The sequence below is a fragment of the Oncorhynchus tshawytscha genome, linkage group LG26 (genome assembly GCF_018296145.1).
Source record: "Oncorhynchus tshawytscha isolate Ot180627B linkage group LG26, Otsh_v2.0, whole genome shotgun sequence".
Lineage (NCBI taxonomy): Eukaryota > Metazoa > Chordata > Actinopteri > Salmoniformes > Salmonidae > Oncorhynchus > Oncorhynchus tshawytscha.
The window spans coordinates 33,089,164-33,113,094 of NC_056454.1; the positions used below are offsets into that span (position 1 = coordinate 33,089,164).

At 41.8% G+C, this 23,931-nt stretch overlaps 1 protein-coding gene across 1 annotated transcript in view; it reads left to right on the top strand.

Moving 5' to 3' along the window:
* Window positions 1-272: 272 nt before the first annotated feature.
* The window catches only part of ccdc141 (coiled-coil domain containing 141), a gene marked incomplete in the record, with an annotated part of 187,019 nt that continues 163,360 nt past the window's right edge, over window positions 273-23,931 (top strand). Inside the window, 10 exon segments of the mRNA XM_042306494.1 lie at window positions 273-785; window positions 3,102-3,224; window positions 6,300-6,491; window positions 7,866-7,974; window positions 8,954-9,207; window positions 13,099-13,218; window positions 13,501-13,707; window positions 15,473-15,645; window positions 15,984-16,125; window positions 17,957-18,076. Coding sequence (XP_042162428.1) covers window positions 681-785; window positions 3,102-3,224; window positions 6,300-6,491; window positions 7,866-7,974; window positions 8,954-9,207; window positions 13,099-13,218; window positions 13,501-13,707; window positions 15,473-15,645; window positions 15,984-16,125; window positions 17,957-18,076 — 1,545 coding nt within the window.

The following is a 23,931-nucleotide window of genomic DNA, read 5'->3' on the forward strand; positions in this document are numbered from 1 at the left end:
CACAGACTAGGAATGCACGATATATCGGTGAACATATCGGAATTCCTATATGTTCACCGATATATCATGCATTCCTAGTCTGTGTATGAGGGAGGCAGGAGAAGATAAAGAGGGGCCGAGTGGGACTGGGAGAGAGGCAGGCAGGGAGAGGGGAGGGTTGTGTAGAAAGACCAGAGTGGAGCGGAGCCACCAAAATAGGGGTGTGTCAAATGGCTTCCAGCACAGCACAGTGTGATAATCCTAGTGGATAGTTCTATTTTTAACACACTGGCCAGCCGTGTTCTGCCCTGTCACCCTGCTCTGTGTCTCCTGCTTGTTGAGCTTCAGTCAGTACGTTGATGCTAGTGGCTCTGATCTGTTGTGCTGTGGCTCGGCTGTGGGACTGGAGGGAGTGGAAGGAGGATATAACACCGCTGCTAAAACATACACCTTCCGACTGGATTTTCTTTGTGCCTGTTGGATGAGGGGACAGAGGGGTCTCTCTACTGCCGTTTTTTGCTTGGTCACTCTATCTTCAAAGGAAATATTGAAGGACTGTTGAGTTTGGAAGCACCCAGAGACTGAAATGAGAGAACAGGACAGAGACTAGGATTTGCAGGATCCAGAGAGAAGAGAGTGGACAGTAGGGGCTGTAAAGCTCATCTTATACTTTATGAAGTTAAGTTTGAACGGGGGAGACAATGTCCAACAAAAGTGACACTGGAGGTCAACCTGCTGCGACAACAACAATCAGCACTATCGCCGTGCAGGCTGGCGATTCTCAGATTATTGTTACTGTGTTCAAGGTACCAAACTCCTAAAATGTTCTTCAGTTGTATCTTTGGGTTGCTTTGGCTGTCTTTAGTTGTCTTTTTAAGCATATTTCAGTCCTTGAAAAGCCTTATATAAAACCCATGTATTATTTTTCAGTTTGTTGATATCTCAGGTGAACAGAATAGAAGTGCTTAGATATATGCCACTCATGGTCGTTCACTCCACAGTGATGGAGATGGAGAAGATCAATCTTTCCAAGCATTTTTAACAGAAATGTTGTCTAATATTACTATAGTGTTATGTCTATATAACAACAAGGACTGGTAATGAATCAGTGCCTGTCAAAATAGATTATGGATCTGTCTGAATCTGATAGACACTGACCTCACAGTGATCATCCATTGATCTCTTTCTTTCCAAAGTGCTGCTGCTATTAAAGGATCTTTCCCAAATGGCACCCTATTCCCTTCATAGTGCACTACTTATGACTATGGGTCCGATCAAAAGTAGTGCGCTAGCCTACAGTGTATAGGGAATATAGCCATTTGAGACAACCAGAGAAAGGCATTTAAAGTTGTCCATGATGTCACAAGCTTGCATAGTCCACATTGTTAAAGCTAGTGTCCTGGGATGTCAATAGCTCTCTCTGTTTGTCCATTATGCTTATAGGACTAGCTCCCAGCCAAACCAGCAGGCTTATCTCAATGCCTCACATACTAACGCCGTACATCTCAACATGTAGGCAGGGCTTTCCCACAGTAGTGATAATAAGACAACTGGCATTAGGTAGGTCTTTTTTTTTCAAGTTATTCTTTTCCCACATGGCAGTCAAATACATGGGAAATACATGGGTTGGTTCAAATGTACAAGATATTAGATATGATAAAACACAGAAAGGAGATTGTTTTCAAGTATTAATTAATATTCCTACTAGAGAAGGAAAAGCCTATGTTTTGTTTTAAGAGAGATATGTTTGTTGTCCTCTGTATCCTCTGGCGCCAATTTTGCTGACCAATTTTGGTCGTGAAGGGGAAAGGGGTAATGGTAACGGTGTTCCCCTGAGTCCCCTTTAAAGTAACTGCCACGGGTGCAATCTAAGGCATGCAATGATTAAAGGGCAAAGCATGCAGAGTAGGAAATAGGCCTAATCTCCACCTCCAGCACCTCCACAGTTACAGTGCCCATGCACACTCTGTGGCTGTAACCACATAACTAACCACCGTTGTCATTGACATATGAATTATTGTCTCAGTGAAAGTTTCCTTACATCTGAAACAACAGGCTACTGTAATGAGTGTGACACTATGTATAAATCTTGTAATATAGTTTAACAGTTGTTGGTGATCCTCACACTGCCTAGTATGAACACTTTGTAGCTGTTACAACCACTGTTGTCATTGACAAATCAATTACTGTACCGTCTTTCCAAATATATACAGGCATTATGTAGTAATACTGTCATATAGGCTACAGCAACAGCTGTTGGTGCTTTTTACGCTCAGGGTGACACTTCCACGAAAAGCTTGGCTTTAAGTTAATGTGTGTCACCCAGAGCGGTATCAGTCATTACATTAAAGGAATACCTCAGTTTAATGGATTGACATTGTCCTGGGATGTGTCCCAAATGGCACCATATTCTCGATATACTGCACTACTTTTGAACAGGGTCCATAGAGCTCTGGTGAAAAGTAGTGCACTATATAGGGAATAGGGTGCCATTTGGGACGCATACCCTAATTGCGTTCCCGGGACAGCACAATATATTGGAAAAGGAGCCCCACATTGCAGACAATATTTCCATACTCTGTTTACACACTGTGAAATTCACAGGAGGACCATGTGGGTGTCCACAGGTATAATATTACACCAACCTGCCCTGCTCGCAGTCGGATCATAAACAACATGTTACATGGCCTTGGCAGGGAAACACAAACAGACCTCGGCTTCCTGCTGGTCTAACTTTGAGTCTCTTTGATACTTAGTATCAAAGATTGTTCCAATGGATACAGACAGGCCGTTTACTCCTGAAGTATAGTAATAATTATAAACAGGTTGGTTCATGCCCTGAATGCTGATTGGCTGATAGCCGTGGTATATCAGTCCGTATACCACCGGTATGACAAACATTTATTTTTACTGCTCTAATTATGTTGGTAACCAGTAGCAATAAGGGGTTTGTGGTATGTGACCAATATACCATGGCTAAGGGCTGTATCTAAGCACTCCTCATGCATAAGAACAGCTCTTAGCTGTGGTATATTGGCCATATACCACAAACCCCCGACGTGCCGTATTGCTTAAATATGTACTGACAGCAAAAGGGAGAAAACAAACACTGTGTTTTGTAGTGTGAGGCACTGGTGCAGCTGCAGTTGACTGAAGCCAATCCCAACCTGTTGGAGATCGGCAGCAACCAGGATGAAACCAAGAAACTACTGCATGAACACGAGCAGCTCCTGATCAAACTCAAGGTAATCCTCTCATTGGAAATAGATGTCACCACTAGGGGGTTCCTGGGTGGTGCAGTGGTCAAAAACGGCCATGTTTTGGAGGAGACATGATTCGACCTTCACCTCTCCTGAGCCCATTGAGGACTTGCAGAGATTAGCCAAGGGACCTAATTCAGGGAGAAAATGGGGGTAAAAAAATATGCTTGTGGCCATACCATCCTCAACAGGCCTGTTCAGGGTTGGGCCTGATTGGTACCGGGACAGGAGACCACCTGGGAATACCAGGTGCCGTAAAGAAAAGATGTACATTCTCTGCCTCATTCTCGTTGTAGTATTTCTTCTTCATTCCTATAACTAATATGTCAGCTCAGGTGATGTATACCTACACTATTCTATTATTGATATGTCACAATTTTGACATTATGTCAACATATAACTACACTATTCTAATATTGATATGTCACAATTTTGACATTATGTCAACATATAACTACACTATTCTATTATTAATATGTCACTATTTGACATATAACTACACTATTCTATTATTGATATGTCACTATTATGACATGTCAACATAACTACACTATTATATTATTGCTATGTCACTATTTGACATGTCAACATATAACTACACTATTCTATTATTGATATGGCACTATTTGACACATATTCTAATGAGACCATGGTGGGCCATCAGGATGAGCTACCCAATGATAATATTAGTTATATAATGTCACTTATTATTTAAAAACTCAACAGAAGGGGGCGGCAGAGTGAGGCGGGTAGAAAGGACGCGACAGGCAGAGCAGTGACTGTATGCTAGTAGGATAGTACATTATTCCAATCATATTTGCTGATAGCGATGTTGTGGCTAGAGTGAAATGCTTTCTGTGGCACACATCAGAGTCAAATACTTTCTGTAGAACAAACTTCATGTCAGGATAAGCAACCGAAATGAATCATTATTGTATGTGTGTTATATTAAACATAGAGGAGGGAGTAAAATGTAGGCAATAAACATTTCAGAACAACTACTAGTCGAATAAGACATTGGAGAGATGACAAATTCTGGCAAAGAGATTTATTTATAGTCTAATACACTTGAAGCAAATTGCCAAACTGAAAACTGCAGACATTACTAGTGCCTCCCCCGCGATCAAACCGACATAAATTATTTAATTAAATACAGCCTAACGTGATCAGAAATCTCAATTAGAAAACAAGTCGCAGCAGTGAAGAATTGAGTTTGTGCGCGTTCACGTGAGGGGGAGGGATTCTGGAAGGGGGGAGATTTTCGGCACAACACTGGCCTTGTTTGACTATATCTCGTTGAAACACCGTCAATGCTTTTCTTTTCTCAGAGATGGAACATGAAACTACTTCAGTCACTTTCATTGCCTTGGTGGAAGGTGGAATGTTCATAACAGCCTTTTGATTTATATTATTTCCACTCAAAGCGTTTTCCCCCAGCCTTGTTATAGACAATGGCTATTTAGATCCAGGCCATTCATTACTGTTGCCACCTAATGTCAGGAGATAGTTATGTGTGAGTGCTGAACATGTTACTCCTTATTTTATACAAGTATGGTATTAATGGCATAAGCATGTGAACAATTGATATTATTAATGTAAACGTTCCGGTAGCATAGCGGTTAAGAGCTTTGGGCCAGCAACCGGAATGTCGCTGGTTTGAGCAAGGCACTTACCCCTAAGCTCCTGTAGGTAGCTCTGGATAAGAGCGTCTGCTAAATGAGTAAAATGTCATTTTCCATTAAGACATCAGAGTAACTACAGATTTAAACCCCTGAACAACCCCTCTAATTAAAGAGAGGTTCTATCACAAAAACAATCCAAAAAAGATTTGCATCCAAATGCACCGTGTCCTTGGTTTATCCACGGCTTTTAATTCAGCTTACTAGCAGAAATCACATAGCAAGGCTTTGAACATTTCAAATGTGTATCTTGCAATAGTGCAATTGAACAAAATGTCAATGAATCGCTCCATTAACAATGTTGATTTACATGCAAGTATATGGTAATTGTATGTTTTTTAAACAACGTGTCCTCATCAGAGAATGTCAGTATTGTACTCAACGACCGTGTAATATACAGTGACCTCCAAAGGTATTGGGACAGTGACACATTTTATTTGATTGTTTTGGCTCTGTACTCCAGCGCTTTGGATTTAAATTGATACAGTAACTATGAGGTGACCGTGCAGACAGACTTTTATTGTAAATGTAAATAGAATATGTTTCTAAACACTTCTACATTAATGTGGATGCTACTATTATTACGGCTAGTCCTGAATGAATCAGGAATAATGATGAGTGATAAAGTTACAGACGCACAAATATCATACCCCCAAGACATGCTAACCTCTCACCATTACAATAACAGGGGATATTTGTTTTGTGGGTATGATATATATACCTCAGTAAATTAGAATTATCCGTAATCATGGTAGGATCCACATGAATGTAGAACTGTTTAGAAGCATTGGGCACAAAATAATCTGAAACACAATCAAAATAAACAGAAAATGCATCCAACAAATTTGTAGAGTCACAAGCTTGATATAGTCATTGCATGCTGTGAATATTGGACCAAATACTTAACTTTTTACTGATTTAGTCCAGAAGTGAATTTGTTTCGAAACGTTTGGTCCCCTAAAATGGGGACATGACACAGAAAGTTCTAAATGGTTCACCCAATATGGATGAAAATACCCTTAAATGAAAGCTGACACATAATCATTGTATCATAAAATCCAAAGTGATGGGGTACAGAACCAAAACAACAAAAAATGTGTCACTGTCCCAATACCTTTTGGAGCTCACTATATGTACATATTGGTGCCAGCCTATTGTAAGGCAGTGTGCTAATAAGAATGTAGCTGGCAAAAAAAACGGTCCATTTACAATGTTGACTTACATGCAAGTGTATGGTAATGCAACAATTTTTAATAAGGCAGTGCTCTAAACAGAATGCCAGAAGCATGAATGTAAATCCAAAAAAGGAGGCCTGTATAATGCAGAGAAGATACTTGAATGAACCAGGTACAGTATATTTTAGAGACTTCTCTCTTTCCAGAAACATGAGGCAGGCGTGTGGGCCTTGCTGGAGGAGGCAGACAGGACGGCAGAGGAGAAGGAAGATGAAGGGGAGGTGTATGAGGCCATGGCTGTCTCGCTGAGCGACGCCTGGAGAACCATGATCTCACTGCTAGAGAAGCGCCAGTCACTGCTACACCTGGCCTCAGAGTTCTTCGACAGGGCTCTTGAGGTAGGTAGGCTAACAGAAAGGAGATGTTCTAGCTACATAGACCATACATAGACCCTGAGCTCACTGCTAGAGAAGTGCTGGTCACTGCTACAACTGGCCTCAAGAGTTCTTTGACGGGGCACTTGATGTATTGGCCAGGCTAATAAACAGACCGTTATAGCTACACTATAGCTACATAGAACTCACATAGAGCATACATAGACCAGACATAGACCCTAACAGATCAGAGCTGTTTATCCGTTCATGTACATGTAGGCTATACCACAAGGGTTTTCATTGTACTAAGCCTGTTAGAAAGTGGAATTTCAACCAGTTCTGTTGTTCTGAAATGGAAACTTTGTTTTTCATTATTTTGTTTGTTGGAGGAAATATGAAATGGCATGATAGCTATCAACACAGAATCCAGTGTTGTTTTGTTATTACTTTGTTGTTACAGTGCGTCTGTTTCCTCCTCTGAAGTTTGCTTCAAAAGACAAAAGAAAACAGCTCATTGTTTTATCAGCTTTGTTAGCATTTGTGTCTACGTACTGGAAAATAAAGATATATGTTTTTTTCCACTAGATAACATTGTAACCGAGAAGGGTCCGTTTGTACTGCAATTAGATATGAGGGGAATTTACTGCCAATGTGTCACAATGGTGCAGTTTCCATGCCATCAGTCCACAGACAGTGCCTCAGAAGAAGAGCGTTGCGTTTTGTGATATTGTAGGCCTATGTGCTGTAATTTAACCAGACTAACGGCTGACCACCCTGGGTGCTGCCACACAGAGCAGACACATTAGAGTTGGTGTGATGATTATGAAACATGATGAGCGGAAGTGTGAAAGATAAAGGAAGCAGATGGTTCCCTCTGGATAACCTCACTGTGGATGTGACTGAGAATTAAACAAATAGCAGAACTGTTTGTACTGTCTGTCCTTTTACATGTTTCATCACTGACCAAACAGTGTTCCTTTTTCAATGTTTTACTTCTTTATTACATCTATTGTGAATGTACGAAGCCTTTGGAGATCACCATGAATAAATGTGCAAACCCAGAGCACATTCTAGGATAAATTACACTGTTGTCTAACTATACAGATAGATTAATGCTGTCTTCCTCTACCTCCTTCACTGTTGTCTAACTATACAGATAGATTAATGCTGTCTTCCTCTACCTCATTCACTGTTGTCTAACTATACAGATAGATTAATGCTGTCTTCCTCTACCTCCTTCACTGTTGTCTAACTATACAGATAGATTAATGCTGTCTTCCTCTACCTCATTCACTGTTGTCTAACTATACAGATAGATTAATGCTGTCTTCCTCTACCTCCTTCACTGTTGTCTAACTATACAGATAGATTAATGCTGTCTTCCTCTACCTCCTTCAGTTTGCTATCAGAATAGACGAGGCAGAAGAGTTCCAGAGCAGAGAGCAGGAGCTGGGAGATGCGGAGTGTCTGAAAGAACTGCTCATGAAACACAGCGTTATGAAGAGAGGTGGGTATTATGTTGATACACCTATAGTACAGCCTCCCTTGGAGAAATTCTGTGTTTATTCCCTTTGGCAAATCCCCTTAGAGTAATGGCTTCTGGGTCACTGTTCCAGATGTCTGGTAGATAATACACAACCTCAGTCTGATCCTGACAGTCATTCAGTTCACCTCTGCTCTCCCTTGAGTGAATCATTCTCCTCTTAGTTCCTGAAAGTTCCTGAAAGTCCTGAAGTTCCTGAAATTGGATGATTTTACCCTTCCTTTCAGTCTCCAAGGCACTGAGATGTAATGAAGAGATATGATATCTGTCAGATGTGAGAATGAGTGGGCTTCATGTTATATCAACAGCACAATAAACAAAAAGCTAGCTGGTTGAGGCTGCTGAAGGAGAAAGGGACCATGATATCATATGACATCGTAACGGTAATGTAAACAACAAGTACTCTCATTCTCATGATAATATTTGATGAGAGATTACACTGCAGTGTGATATACAGTACCTTACTTACTATACAAATTGTATGGCTGTATTTACACGACCCAAAGCTGGATTCATTCATTAATTATTTGTGTTTTGGCATGTATCTTTTGCAAATGAAAAAAGAGATTCTGCACACTACAATCTATGATCCCATGTGGTATGTTGGTGATAACGTTTTGACTACTTAGGTTTTCATCTGGTCCATATTGTTTTGATTTCCAGCACCTGCTCAAAGACGTTGTATGTGCACATGTAATCATCTTTTCTTATTCTGGCCCATATCTGTCCCTCGGGTCTACTGGAGAAGTCAATGCTGGTTCTAAACAAGAGAGTCTTTTTAATGAGAAACTTGTCAATGGTATCACATAATTCAGATTTTTGCTGCTATTGGCACTGGCTATGTAATGCCTCCAAGTAATAGTAAATAAACCTTTCTCTATCGCTTTCTTGCTCTCTCTCTCCTCTGTCGTTGACACCTCCCCCTCCCTCTCTCTTTCCCCAGGCCTCCTGGAGAAGTCAATGTTGGTTCTGAACAAGAGTCGTGATCTTCTAGACTTCCTGAGAGAGTTCGAGACTGAGGATGGTCTTCAGAGGAGTGAGGCGTTGAGAGGGGCTGACAGCAGCTATGGCCGGGTGGAAAGTCTGATGGAGATACTGCAGGACAGGAGGAGACAGGTGGATCAACACATGAAGCAGCAGCTCATTGACCTGGAAGTGATCCTTAACATCTACCAATGGGATCGCCAGGAACAGGAAGTGAGTCACAAACTGTCAGGAAATGTCTATCAAATCAAATCAAATCAAATTTTATTTGTCACATACACATGGTTAGCAGATGTTAATGCGAGTGTAGCGAAATGCTTGTGCTTCTAGTTCCGACAATGCAGTAATAACGAACAAGTAATCTAACTAACAATTCCCCCCCCCCAAAAAACTACTGTCTTATACACAGTGTAAGGGGATAAAGAATATGTACATAAGGATATATGAATGAGTGATGGTACAGAGCAGCATAGGCAAGATACAGTAGATGATATCGAGTACAGTATATACATATGAGATGAGTATGTAAACCAAGTGGCATAGTTAAAGTGGCTAGTGATACATGTATTACATAAGGATGCAGTCGATGATATAGAGTGCAGTATCTACGTATGCATATGAGATGAACAATGTAGGGTAAGTAACATTATATAAGGTAGCATTGTTTAAAGTGGCTAGTGATATATTTACATCATTCCCATCAATTCCCATGATTAAAGTGGCTGGAGTAGAGTCAGTGTCATTGACAGTGTGTTGGCAGTAGCCACTCAATGTTAGTGGTGGCTGTTTAACAGTCTGATGGCCTTGAGATAGAAGCTGTTTTTCAGTCTCTCGGTCCCAGCTTTGATGCACCTGTACTGACCTCGCCTTCTGGATGACAGCGGGGTGAACAGGCAGTGGCTCGGGTGGTTGATGTCCTTGATGATCTTTATGGCCTTCCTGTAGCATCGGGTGGTGTAGGTGTCCTGGAGGGCAGGTAGTTTGCCCCCGGTGATGCGTTGTGCAGACCTCACTACCCTCTGGAGAGCCTTACGGTTGAGGGCGGTGCAGTTGCCATACCAGGCGGTGATACAGCCCGCCAGGATGCTCTCGATTGTGCATCTGTAGAAGTTTGTGAGTGCTTTTGGTGACAAGCCGAATTTCTTCAGCCTCCTGAGGTTGAAGAGGCGCTGCTGCGCCTTCCTCACGATGCTGTCTGTGTGAGTGGACCAATTCAGTTTGTCTGTGATGTGTATGCCGAGGAACTTAAAACTTGCTACCCTCTCCACTACTGTTCCATCGATGTGGATGGGGGTGTTCCCTCTGCTGTTTCCTGAAGTCCACAATCATCTCCTTAGTTTTGTTGACGTTGAGTGTGAGGTTATTTTCCTGACACCACACTCCGAGGGCCCTCACCTCCTCCCTGTAGGCCGTCTCGTCGTTGTTGGTAATCAAGCCTACCACTGTTGTGTCGTCCGCAAACTTGATGATTGAGTTGGAGGCGTGCGTGGCCACGCAGTCGTGGGTGAACAGGGAGTACAGGAGAGGGCTCAGAACGCACCCTTGTGGGGCCCCAGTGTTGAGGATCAGCGGGGAGGAGATGTTGTTGCCTACCCTCACCACCTGGGGGCGGCCCGTCAGGAAGTCCAGTACCCAGTTGCACAGGGCGGGGTCGAGACCCAGGGTCTCGAGCTTGATGACGAGCTTGGAGGGTACTATGGTGTTGAATGCCGAGCTGTAGTCGATGAACAGCATTCTCACATAGGTATTCCTCTTGTCCAGATGGGTTAGGGCAGTGTGCAGTGTGGTTGAGATTGCATCGTCTGTGGACCTATTTGAGCGGTAAGCAAATTGGAGTGGGTCAAGGGTGTCAGGTAGGGTGGAGGTGATATGGTCCTTGACTAGTCTCTCAAAGCACTTCATGATGACGGATGTGAGTGCTACGGGCGGTAGTCGTTTAGCTCAGTTACCTTAGCTTTCTTGGGAACAGGAACAATGGTGGCCCTCTTGAAGCATGTGGGAACAGCAGACTGGTATAGGGATTGGTTGAATATGTCCGTAAACACACCGGCCAGCTGGTCTGCGCATGCTCTGAGGGCGCGGCTGGGGATGCCATCTGGGCCTGCAGCCTTGCGAGGGTTAACACGTTTAAATGTCTTACTCACTTCGGCTGCAGTGAAGGAGAGACCGCATGTTTTCGTTGCAGGCCGTGTCAGTGGCACTGTATTGTCCTCAAAGCGGGCAAAAAGTTATTTAGTCTGCCTGGGAGCAAGACATCCTGGTCCGTGACTGGGCTGGGTTTCTTCCTGTAGTCCGTGATTGACTGTAGACCCTGCCACATGCCTCTTGTGTCTGAGCCGTTGAATTGAGATTCTACTTTGTCTCTGTACTGGCGCTTAGCTTGTTTGATAGCCTTGCGGAGGGAATAGCTGCACTGTTTGTATTCAGTCATGTTACCAGACACCTTGCCCTGATTAAAAGCAGTGGTTTGCGCCTTCAGTTCCACACAAATGCTGCCATCAATCCACGGTTTCTGGTTAGGGAATGTTTTAATCGTTGCTATGGGAACGACATCTTCAACGCACGTTCTAATGAACTCGCACACCGAATCAGCGTATTCGTCAATGTTGTTGTCTGACGCAATACGAAACATCTCCCAGTCCACGTGATGGAAGCAGTCTTGGAGTGTGGAGTCAGCTTGGTCGGACCAGCGTTGGACAGACCTCAGCGTGGGAGCTTCTTGTTTTAGTTTCTGTCTGTAGGCAGGGATCAACAAAATGGAGTCGTGGTCAGCTTTTCCGAAAGGGGGCGGGGCAGGGCCTTATATGCGTCGCGGAAGTTAGAGTAACAATGATCCAGGGTCTTTCCACCCCTGTTTGCGCAATCGATATGCTGATAAAATTTAGGGAGTCTTGTTTTCAGATTAGCCTTGTTAAAATCCCCAGCTACAATGAATGCAGCCTCCGGATAAATCGTTTCCAGTTTGCAGAGAGTTAAATAAAGTTCGTTCAGAGCCATCGATGTGTCTGCTTGGGGGGGATATATATGGCTGTGATTATAATCGAAGAGAATTCTCTTGGTAGATAATGCGGTCTACATTTGATTGTGAGGAATTCTAAATCAGGTGAACAGAAGGATTTGAGTTCCTGTATGTTTCTTTCATCACACCATGTCACGTTGGCCATGAGGCATACGCCCCCGCCCCTCTTCTTACCAGAAAGATGTTCGTTTCTGTCGGCGCGATGCGTGGAGAAACCCGCTGGCTGCACCGCTTCGGATTGCGTCTCTCCAGTTAGCCATGTTTCCGTGAAGCAGAGAACGTTACAGTCTCTGATGTCCCTCTGGAATGCTACCCTTGCTCGGATTTCATCAACCTTGTTGTCAAGAGACTGGACATTGGCAAGAAGAATGCTAGGGAGTGGTGCACGATGTGCCTGTCTCCGGAGTCTGACCAGAAGACCGCTTCGTTTCCCTCTTTTTCTGAGTCGTTTTTGGGTCGCTGCATGGGAACCATTCTGTGGCACTGGTTGTAAGGCAGAACACAGGATCCGCATCGCGAAAAACATATTCTTGGTCGTACTGATGGTGAGTTGACGCTGATCTTATATTCAGTAGTTCTTCTCGGCTGTATGTAATGAAACCTAAGATGACCTGGGGTACTAGTGTAAGAAATAACACGTAAAAAAACAAAAAACTGCATAGTTTCCTAGGAACGCGAAGCGAGGCGGCCATCTCTGTCGGCGCCGGAAGTCTTAATGACAATCCATGTCAGAAATCTCCTTTTGACTTAAAACTTTCACCTATCTCAGGGATGGGCAACTTTGATGGGAGTGGGGCCAAAAAGAAATCTGAACACAGCATGAGTTGCCTGCACCCATGTAGAGTAGAAACAAATGGTCTACCTAGAAATATATAATACCTTCTGGTTTGTTGAGCCATATGGGGTCATGTGTTAAAATGATGGAAGTACAGATGCCTCTGGGTTTAATATTCTATCTACTGCTTAGTGTAAGGCAGAGCAGTCATGCACCATAAAACTCTTCCTTTTAAATAATTTACATAAGTACCCAAGTATAAATGCAGTAATGTCCTGACTGCAGTTATAATGTCTGGTATTTTATTCAGGTAACCCACTGGTTCAAAAACAAAGCTGACTTGTACTTTGAAAAAGATCATTTGGGCTCAGCTCTCACAGAAAATGAAGAGCTCCTTCAGGAATACAAAGAGTTTGAAGAGAAAGCCAAGGTATGATACTTTAAATATGAATACACTTTGGGACATATTTGCCAAGTGATTGACTGATATTTTCAACAGTTAACAACAAAGCTATAACAAGCTTTTATTAGGGCATGTCCAATTTGACTGTTAATGTGTGAGTATTATAATACTAGGGCCATGAGCATGACATCTAGGTGACTTTAGTATAGAAAAAAGATTTGATCTACAGACAATCTAATATTCCCTGTGTGTGTCTCTGTGTGTGTGTGTTGTGTGTGTGTGTGTGCATGCTTGCGTCCTGTTCTGCAGGACTGGAGTGTGTTGGTGGAGAAGCTGCTAGCCCAAGCTTCAGAGCTGCAAGTGGGGGAAGCAGAGGGCTGTGCTGAGGCTGAGACGGGCCATGTCTCTGAGAGAAGTGTGGCTCTCAAAGCCTTGCACAATCACTTCTGGAACCTCATGATGGGCCGGCTGGCACAGCTACAGGAGAGCAATTCCTTCTTCAGCAGCGCTAACACGGTACAGACACAACTGACTACTATACAACCCCCCCCTTAGAAGAGTAGGTACTGCATTAGCAGTAGAAGGTAGCTAGTGTAACTATACATATCACCTACAGGAGAGCAACAGCTTCTTTAACAGTGGCAACAAGGTACAGTACCTTCTCTACATGTCGTATGGCCATAGATTATCAGGGCCACCAAGGCAATTGCTGATTAGTGGTCCTAGAGATAAAACTGTTCTATATCTATGCTTGTGTGCATGTAACCTTCAGGAGAGAAATGCCTTCAGTGTCATCAAGATAGTCTCTGTAACCTTCTTAAGCACTGCCAATAAGGTACGCTATAACAAAGAAATGGAGGCTAAACTTGTAGGATATAGTCAGACCATCCAAACATGTCTGTGCAGGAAGATTAAAACAATGCAAACAATTCTGCTACTTTCAACGCGTTACAGTTTCACACGACCTATCCTGTACCTCTTTTTTTTAGCAGTGCCAACCAGGTACCTAGTGTAGCTACTGTAGGCTTGTATTACATATCACCTTCAGGAAAGCCTTCTTTAGCAGTGCCAACCAGGTACCTAGTGTAGCTACTGTAGGCTTGTATTACATATCACCTTCAGGAAAGCCTTCTTTAGCAGTGCCAACCAGGTACCTAGTGTAGCTACTGTAGGCTTGTATTACATATCACCTTCAGGAAAGCCTTCTTTAGCAGTGCCAACCAGGTACCTAGTGTAGCTACTGTAGGCTTGTATTACATATCACCTTCAGGAAAGCCTTCTTTAGCAGTGCCAACCAGGTACCTAGTGTAGCTACTGTAGGCTTGTATTACATATCACCTTCAGGAAAGCCTTCTTTAGCAGTGCCAACCAGGTACCTAGTGTAGCTACTGTAGGCTTGTAATACATATCACCTTCAGGAAAGCCTTCTTTAGCAGTGCCAACCAGGTACCTAGTGTAGCTACTGTAGGCTTGTAATACATATCACCTTCAGGAAAGCCTTCTTTAGCAGTGCCAACCAGGTACCTAGTGTAGCTACTGTAGGCTTGTATTACATATCACCTTCAGGAAAGCCTTATTTAGCAGTGCCAACCAGGTACCTAGTGTAGCTACTGTAGGCTTGTAATACATATCACCTTCAGGAAAGCCTTCTTTAGCAGTGCCAACCAGGTACCTAGTGTAGCTACTGTAGGCTTGTATTACATATCACCTTCAGGAAAGCCTTATTTAGCAGTGCCAACCATGTACCTAGTGTAGCTACTGTAGGCTTGTATTACATATCACCTTCAGGAAAGCCTTCTTTAGCAGTGCCAACCAGGTACCTAGTGTAGCTACTGTAGGCTTGTAATACATATCACCTTCAGGAAAGCCTTCTTTAGCAGTGCCAACCAGGTACCTAGTGTAGCTACTGTAGGCTTGTATTACATATCACCTTCAGGAAAGCCTTCTTTAGCAGTGCCAACAAGGTAGCTACTATACATGGAATATCATGTGCCCGACAAATTTGTGATGAGTAATTATTATTGCAGTACTAAGTGCTTACAACTGTATTTGAGGTACTCTACACAAGACTAGAGAACTAGTGACATTAATTTGATTTGAACATGGTGCCCTCTAGTGGACAACAAGGACATACTATTTGTGCCATCTACTGCATCATGAATTGTGACTGTTATTATAATGAGCAATATTACATTTATTCAGGACTTCTGCTGAACCATCTATCATGTTTACATGAGTACTTAATGCATATTGTCCTATCCTCTCATTCCTGTTTTGTCAGGCTTTTGAGGTGCTGGGAAGTGTTGAGAGTAAACTTAAGGGGTTGAAGACCCAGACACTATGGTTGCCTGAGTTGGCCAAAAAGCATGAGGACCTGTTGCGAAGCATCAAAGAGTCAGCCAATGACCCTCTACAGAGAGGGCAGCTCATACTACAGAAGGCCAAACCACAGAGGTAAGGAGAGAATATGGCATCCATATTAGGATATCCTTAGTCCTCAGACTCAAAACCTCCTCCCCACCCTAGTCAAGTTTAAAACCTGCTGTGGTCAAGAATCACCACAGACTGCTTATCACTGGTGTAGCAAAACAGAGATTTTGAGTAACATGTGATTTCAATAGTAAAGATGTCACTGCTGTCACTGTATTATGAAATCAAATATGCTTGTTATATCCAATGCAGTGTGTTCAAACTAGGCCTTTATATTAATAGATGGATGGATCAAGACTGCGGATAATATGATTACTACATGGAGCATTTCACAGCAGGCATGCCTCTTACTATATTTCTAGTACCCAAGTAGAAGGCGTGAAAAGGATGCTGGGATATGTCAGAGACCGGGTTGATGCTCTAAGTCAGGAGTGCCATGCTCACCAAGCACTGGCAGCCAAGAGACAGCAGCTGGTGTCCCAATGTGAAGACCTCATAGACAAGGTAAATCAAATCAAATCCAATTTTATTTGTCACGTACAGATGGTTAGCAGATGTTAATGCGAGTGTAGCGAAATGCTTGTGTTTCTCGTTCCGACCATGCAGTAATATCTAACAAGTAATCTAACCTGACAATTTCACAACAAGGTATACACAAGCCTTACGATTTGTCCCAAATGGCACCCTATTCCCTTTATAGCACCCTATTCCCACAATATAGGAAATAGGGTGCCATTTGGGACGAACCCGTAGCTATATTTTTATTGAATTACGTTATATTATGCCTTTGAGCTGCCAAAATAAATAGTGCCCATACGCCGTACCGGTAAACATGAGACTATCACAATAATTAAAACAAAGATGACAACAAAACTCTAGGCTATTACACTATAATTGATCAATTTCACTTCAGTCACATGAAAACATTTGTGAATGGACTTGAAAATGTGTGGAATACTCTCCAAATTGCAGTGTGGGTCAACAATAAAGTGACAATTCGCAAAGGTAGAGATGAGTGGCCAAGACAGAGAGGCGCTCAGACAGCAGTGGACGCATACATTCATATTCATTAGGCTCTACATCAAGTTTTTAATTTAATACATTTTTTGTACTTTATTGTGCTTAATAGCCAGTGTGTATTATTTTTAACATACTATTAAAATAATATAACTTACTTTTATTTACTAGGCAAGTCAGTTAAGAACAAATTCATATTTTCAATGACAGCCTAGGAACAGTGCCTTGTCCAGGGGCCAAACAACATATTTTTACCTTGGGGATTTGATCTTGCAACTCTTTCAGTTACTAGTCCAACGCTCTAACCACTAGGGTACCTGGGAAATTGTTTATGACTTGTATTTATCCCATAAACCCATCAACAAAAATATATTTTTATCTTCTGTGGTTTGGTAACTTCCTGTTCTTCAACCGACCCTGACTGGACTGAAGAAGACGCACATCTTCGAAAAATTCAAAGTATGTAACGGAGCCTTCAACTGCAAAGGGGCATTGTGATTCCACTCCGTTGTGGACGGTCCCCATACAAATGAATGCCATCCACCGTAACGGAGTGCTTATGGTTAATGTGAATGAGGCATTATTATGAATGTAATTATTAATGCATGACAGTCACTGAATGTCATTCATTACACATTTGGTGTTTTGTAACAGATGTCTCTTCCCATTCGTCAAATGGCGGGTGCACAGTGCATTGTATGGATGTGGGACAGCGGGAACTATTTTAGTGGACGAATGTGCGCAGGTAGCCAGGTTTACACAGGAGCCTTGCGATGTGATTGTTTGACAATCAAATGGTTTTGTTTATGCCACATTAAAAGGTTTGCCTAATACATTTTAAAAGTAAAACAACAAATCTGTAGTATTAGGCCCACAGAGATGCTATTAAATGAATAGGGATTCTTAATATGTCTCACTGGGTTGGATTCAGAGTTGAGGTAAGCATGTGCAAGTTTAGACTTTTGAATAATATAAGGTGCATAAAAGCAATATATTACATTTAACAGGCACATTCATCCAAAGTAACTTACAGTCATGTGTGCATACATTTTACACATGGATGATCCCAGAAATTGAACCCACTACCCTGGTGTTAACAAGCACCATGCTTTACCAACTGAGCTACAAAGGACCAGTTAAACATATCTAAAGTCAGATTACAGCCCATTCTCAGACGTGTAGTAAGGCTAGTTGACAGCCTATGATCAACTGCTAATACTTTCACGTGTGTGTAAATGTCCATGTATTTCAGTTGACTGCATTTGACTGAATTGTGGAACTAATAAAGTAAAGTAAAAGTCATGTGTTTCTGTCCTAGATCTCGGTGTGGTTAAAGAGCAGCAACGGTGTCCTCTCCAACAACACTGAGCCAGGCTCCCTGCTCTCTCAGTCTGAAGACATGCTCAACAAACACCTGGAACTCTCCTCACAGACACAGGTAGAGTCAGGAATATCACTTGTAGACTTACTCAACCTTATTCAAACGTATGACCCCTTTGTTTATTTACCCAGCTCTTATACAAAGGTTGGGTCACTTTCATTTCAATTCAGGAATCTCAGTTTACTTCCTGAATGTTGTTTTCAAATAGACCTAACCCTGTCTTGTACTGTACTGAAGTATACACACTACATGACCAAAAGTATGTGGACACCTGCTAGTCGAACATCTCATTCAAAAATCATGGGCATTAATATGGTGTTGGTCCCCCCTTTGCTGCTGTAACAGCCTCCACTCCACTTCTGGGAAAGCTTTCAACTAGATCTTGGAACATTGCTGCGGGGACTTGCTTCCGATCAGCCACAAGCATTAGTGAGGTCGAGCACTGATGTTCGGCGATTAGGCCTGGCTCGCAGTAGGCATTCCAATTCATCCCAAAGATGTTCGATGGGGTTGAGGTCAGAGCTTTGTGCAGGCCAGTCAAGTTCTTCCATACTGATCTCAACAAACCATTTCTGTATGGACCTCGCTTTGTGCACGGGGGCATTGTCATGCTGAGTCAGGAAAAGGCCTTCCCCAAACTGTTGCCACAAAGTTGGAAGTAAATAATAATCTAGAATGTAATTGTATGCTGTAGTGTTAAGATTTCCCTTCACTGGAGCTAAGGATAATACTGTATAATGCCTCCATACTCTGTATCATAATAATACTGTATAATGCTGGGGCTGCCTCCATACTCTGTATAATAATAATACTGTATAATGCTGGGGCTGCCTCCATACTCTGTATCATAATAATAATAACTGTATAATGCTGGGGCTGCCTCCATACTCTGTATCATAATAATACTGTATAATGCTGGGGCTGCCTCCATACTCTGTATCATAATAATACTGTATAATGCTGGGGCTGCCTCCATACTCTGTATCATAATAATACTGTATAATGCTGGGGCTGCCTCCATACTCTGTATCATAATAATACTGTATAATGCTGGGGCTGCCTCCATACTGTATCATAATAATCTGTATCATAATAATACTGTATAATGTTGGGGCTGCCTCCATACTCTGTATCATAATAATACTGTATAATAATACTGTATAATAATACTGTATAATGCTGGGGCTGCCTCCATACTCTGTATCATAATAATACTGTATAATGCTGGGGCTGCCTCCATACTCTGTATCATAATAATACTGTATAATGCTGGGGCTGCCTCCATACTCTGTATCATAATAATACTGTATAATGCTGGGGCTGCCTCCATACTCTGTATCATAATAATACTGTATAATGCTGGGGCTGCCTCCATACTCTGTATCATAATAATACTGTATAATGCTGGGGCTGCATACTCCATAATAATATACTCTGTATCTCTGTATCAATAATACTGTATAATGCTGGGGCTGCCTCCATACTCTGTATCATAATAATACTGTATAATGCTGGGGCTGCCTCCATACTCTGTATCATAATAATACTGTATAATGCTGGGGCTGCCTCCATACTCTGTATCATAATAATACTGTATAATGTTGGGGCTGCCTCCATACTCTGTATCATAATAATACTGTATAATGCTGGGGCTGCCTCCATACTCTGTATCATAATAATACTGTATAATGCTGGAGCTGCCTCCATACTCTGTATCATAATAATACTGTATAATGTTGGGGCTGCCTCCATACTCTGTATCATAATAATACTGTATAATGCTGGGGCTGCCTCCATACTCTGTATCATAATAATACTGTATAATGCTGGGGCTGCCTCCATACTCTGTATCATAATAATACTGTATAATGCTGGGGCTGCCTCCATACTCTGTATCATAATAATACTGTATAATGCTGGGGCTGCCTCCATACTCTGTATCATAATAATACTGTATAATGCTGGGGCTGCCTCCATACTCTGTATCATAATAATACTGTATAATGCTGGGGCTGCCTCCATAATAATACTGTATAATGCTGGGGCTGCCTCCATACTCTGTATCATAATAATACTGTATAATGCTGGGGCTGCCTCCATACTCTGTATCATAATAATACTGTATAATGCTGGGGCTGCCTCCATACTCTGTATCATAATAATACTGTATAATGCTGGGGCTGCCTCCATACTCTGTATCATAATAATACTGTATAATGTTGGGGCTGCCTCCATACTCTGTATCATAATAATACTGTATAATGCTGGGGCTGCCTCCATACTCTGTATCATAATAATACTGTATAATGCTGGGGCTGCCTCCATACTCTGTATCATAATAATACTGTATAATGCTGGGGCTGCCTCCATACTCTGTATCATAATAATACTGTATAATGCTGGGGCTGCCTCCATACTCTGTATCATAATAATACTGTATAATGCTGGGGCTGCCTCCATACTCTGTATCATAATAATACTGTATAATGCTGGGGCTGCCTCCATACTCTGTATCATAATACTACTGTATAATGCTGGGGCTGCCTCCATACTCTGTATCATAATAATACTGTATAATGCTGGGGCTGCCTCCATACTCTGTATCATAATAATACTGTATAATGCTGGGGCTGCCTCCATACTCTGTATCATAATAATACTGTATAATGCTGGGGCTGCCTCCATACTCTGTATCTGTATAATGGGGCTGCCTCCATACTCTGTATCATAATAATACTGTATAATGCTGGGGCTGCTGGGGCTGCCTCCATACTCTGTATCATAATAATACTGTATAATGCTGGGGCTGCCTCCATACTCTGTATAATCATATAATAATACTGTATAATGCTGGGGCTGCCTCCATACTCTGTATCATAATAATACTGTATAATGCTGGGGCTGCCTCCATACTCTGTATCATAATAATACTGTATAATGCTGGGGCTGCCTCCATACTCTGTATCATAATAATCTGTATAATGGGGCTGCCTCCATACTCTGTTTTATAATAATACTGTATAATGTTGGGGCTGCCTCCATACTCTGTATCATAATAATACTGTATAATGCTGGGGCTGCCTCCATACTCTGTATCATAATAATACTGTATAATGTTGGGGCTGCCTCCATACTCTGTATCATAATAATACTGTATAATGTTGGGGCTGCCTCCATACTCTGTATCATAATAATACTGTATAATGCTGGGGCTGCCTCCATACTCTGTATCATAATAATACTGTATAATGCTGGGGCTGCCTCCATACTCTGTATCATAATAATACTGTATAATGCTGGGGCTGCCTCCATACTCTGTATCATAATAATACTGTATAATGCTGGGGCTGCCTCCATACTCTGTATCATAATAATACTGTATAATGCTGGGGCTGCCTCCATACTCTGTATCATAATAATACTGTATAATGCTGGGGCTGCCTCCATACTCTGTATCATAATAATACTGTATAATGCTGGGGCTGCCTCCATACTCTGTATCATAATAATACTGTATAATGCTGGGGCTGCCTCCATACTCTGTATCATAATAATACTGTATAATGTTGGGGCTGCCTCCATACTCTGTATCATAATAATACTGTATAATGCTGGAGCTGCCTCCATACTCTGTATCATAATAATACTGTATAATGCTGGGGCTGCCTCCATACTCTGTATCATAATAATACTGTATAATGCTGGGGCTGCCTCCATACTCTGTATCATAATAATACTGTATAATGCTGGGGCTGCCTCCATACTCTGTAATAATAATACTGTATAATGGGCTGCCTCCATACTCTGTATAATAATATAATGTATAATGGGGCTGCCTCCATACTCTGTATCATAATAATACTGTATAATGCTGGGGCTGCCTCCATACTCTGTATCATAATAATACTGTATAATGCTGGGGCTGCCTCCATACTCTGTATCATAATAATACTGTATAATGCTGGGGCTGCCTCCATACTCTGTATCATAATAATACTGTATAATGTTGGGGCTGCCTCCATACTCTGTATCATAATAATACTGTATAATGCTGGGGCTGCCTCCATACTCTGTATCATAATAATACTGTATAATGCTGGGGCTGCCTCCATACTCTGTATCATAATACTACTGTATAATGCTGGGGCTGCCTCCATACTCTGTATCATAATAATACTGTATAATGCTGGGGCTGCCTCCATACTCTGTATCATAATAATACTGTATAATGCTGGGGCTGCCTCCATAATCATAATAATACTGTATAATGCTGGGGCTGCCTCCATACTCTGTATCATAATAATACTGTATAATGCTGGGGCTGCCTCCATACTCTGTATCATAATAATACTGTATAATGCTGGGGCTGCCTCCATACTCTGTATCATAATAATACTGTATAATGTTGGGGCTGCCTCCATACTCTGTATCATATAATAATACTGTATAATGCTGGGGCTGCCTCCATACTCTGTATCATAATAATACTGTATAATGCTGGGGCTGCCTCCATACTCTGTATCATAATAATACTGTATAATGCTGGGGCTGCCTCCATACTCTGTATCATAATAATACTGTATAATGCTGGGCTGCCTCCATACTCTGTATCATAATAATACTGTATAATGCTGGGGCTGCCTCCATACTCTGTATCATAATAATACTCTGTATCATAATAATGTATAATGCTGGGGCTGCCTCCATACTGTGCCTCCATAATGTATCATAATAATACTGTATAATGCTGGGGCTGCCTCCATACTCTGTATCATAATAATACTGTATAATGCTGGGGCTGCCTCCATACTCTGTATCATAATAATACTGTATAATGTATCATAATAATACTGTATAATGCTGGGGCTGCCTCCATACTCTGTATCATAATAATACTGTATAATGCTGGGTATAATGCTGCCTCCATACTCTGTATCATAATAATACTGTATAATGCTGGGGCTGCCTCCATACTCTGTATCATAATAATACTGTATAATGCTGGGGCTGCCTCCATACTCTGTATCATAATAATACTGTATAATGCTGGGGCTGCCTCCATACTCTGTATCATAATAATACTGTATAATGCTGGGGCTGCCTCCATACTCTGTATCATAATAATACTGTATAATGCTGGGGCTGCCTCCATACTCTGTATCATAATAATACTGTATAATGCTGGGGCTGCCTCCATACTCTGTAATACTGTATAATAATACTGTATAATGCTGGGGCTGCCTCCATACTCTGTATCATAATAATACTGTATAATGCTGGGGCTGCCTCCATACTCTGTATCATAATAATACTGTATAATGTTGGGGCTGCCTCCATACTCTGTATCATAATAATACTGTATAATGCTGGGGCTGCCTCCATACTCTGTATCATAATAATACTGTATAATGCTGGGGCTGCCTCCATACTCTGTATCATAATAATACTGTATAATGCTGGGGCTGCCTCCATACTCTGTATCATAATAATACTGTATAATGTTGGGGCTGCCTCCATACTCTGTATCATAATAATACTGTATAATGCTGGGGCTGCCTCCATACTCTGTGTATAATAATAATACTGTATAATGCTGGGGCTGCCTCCATACTCTGTATCATAATAATACTGTATAATGCTGGGGCTGCCTCCATACTCTGTATCATAATAATACTGTATAATGCTGGGGCTGCCTCCATACTCTGTATCATAATAATACTGTATAATGCTGGGGCTGCCTCCATACTCTGTATCATAATAATACATCCACTCTGTATCATAATAATACTGTATAATGCTGGGGCTGCCTCCATACTCTGTATCATAATAATACTGTATAATGCTGGGGCTGCCTCCATACTCTGTATCATAATAATCTGTATAATCATAATAATACTGTATAATGCTGGGCT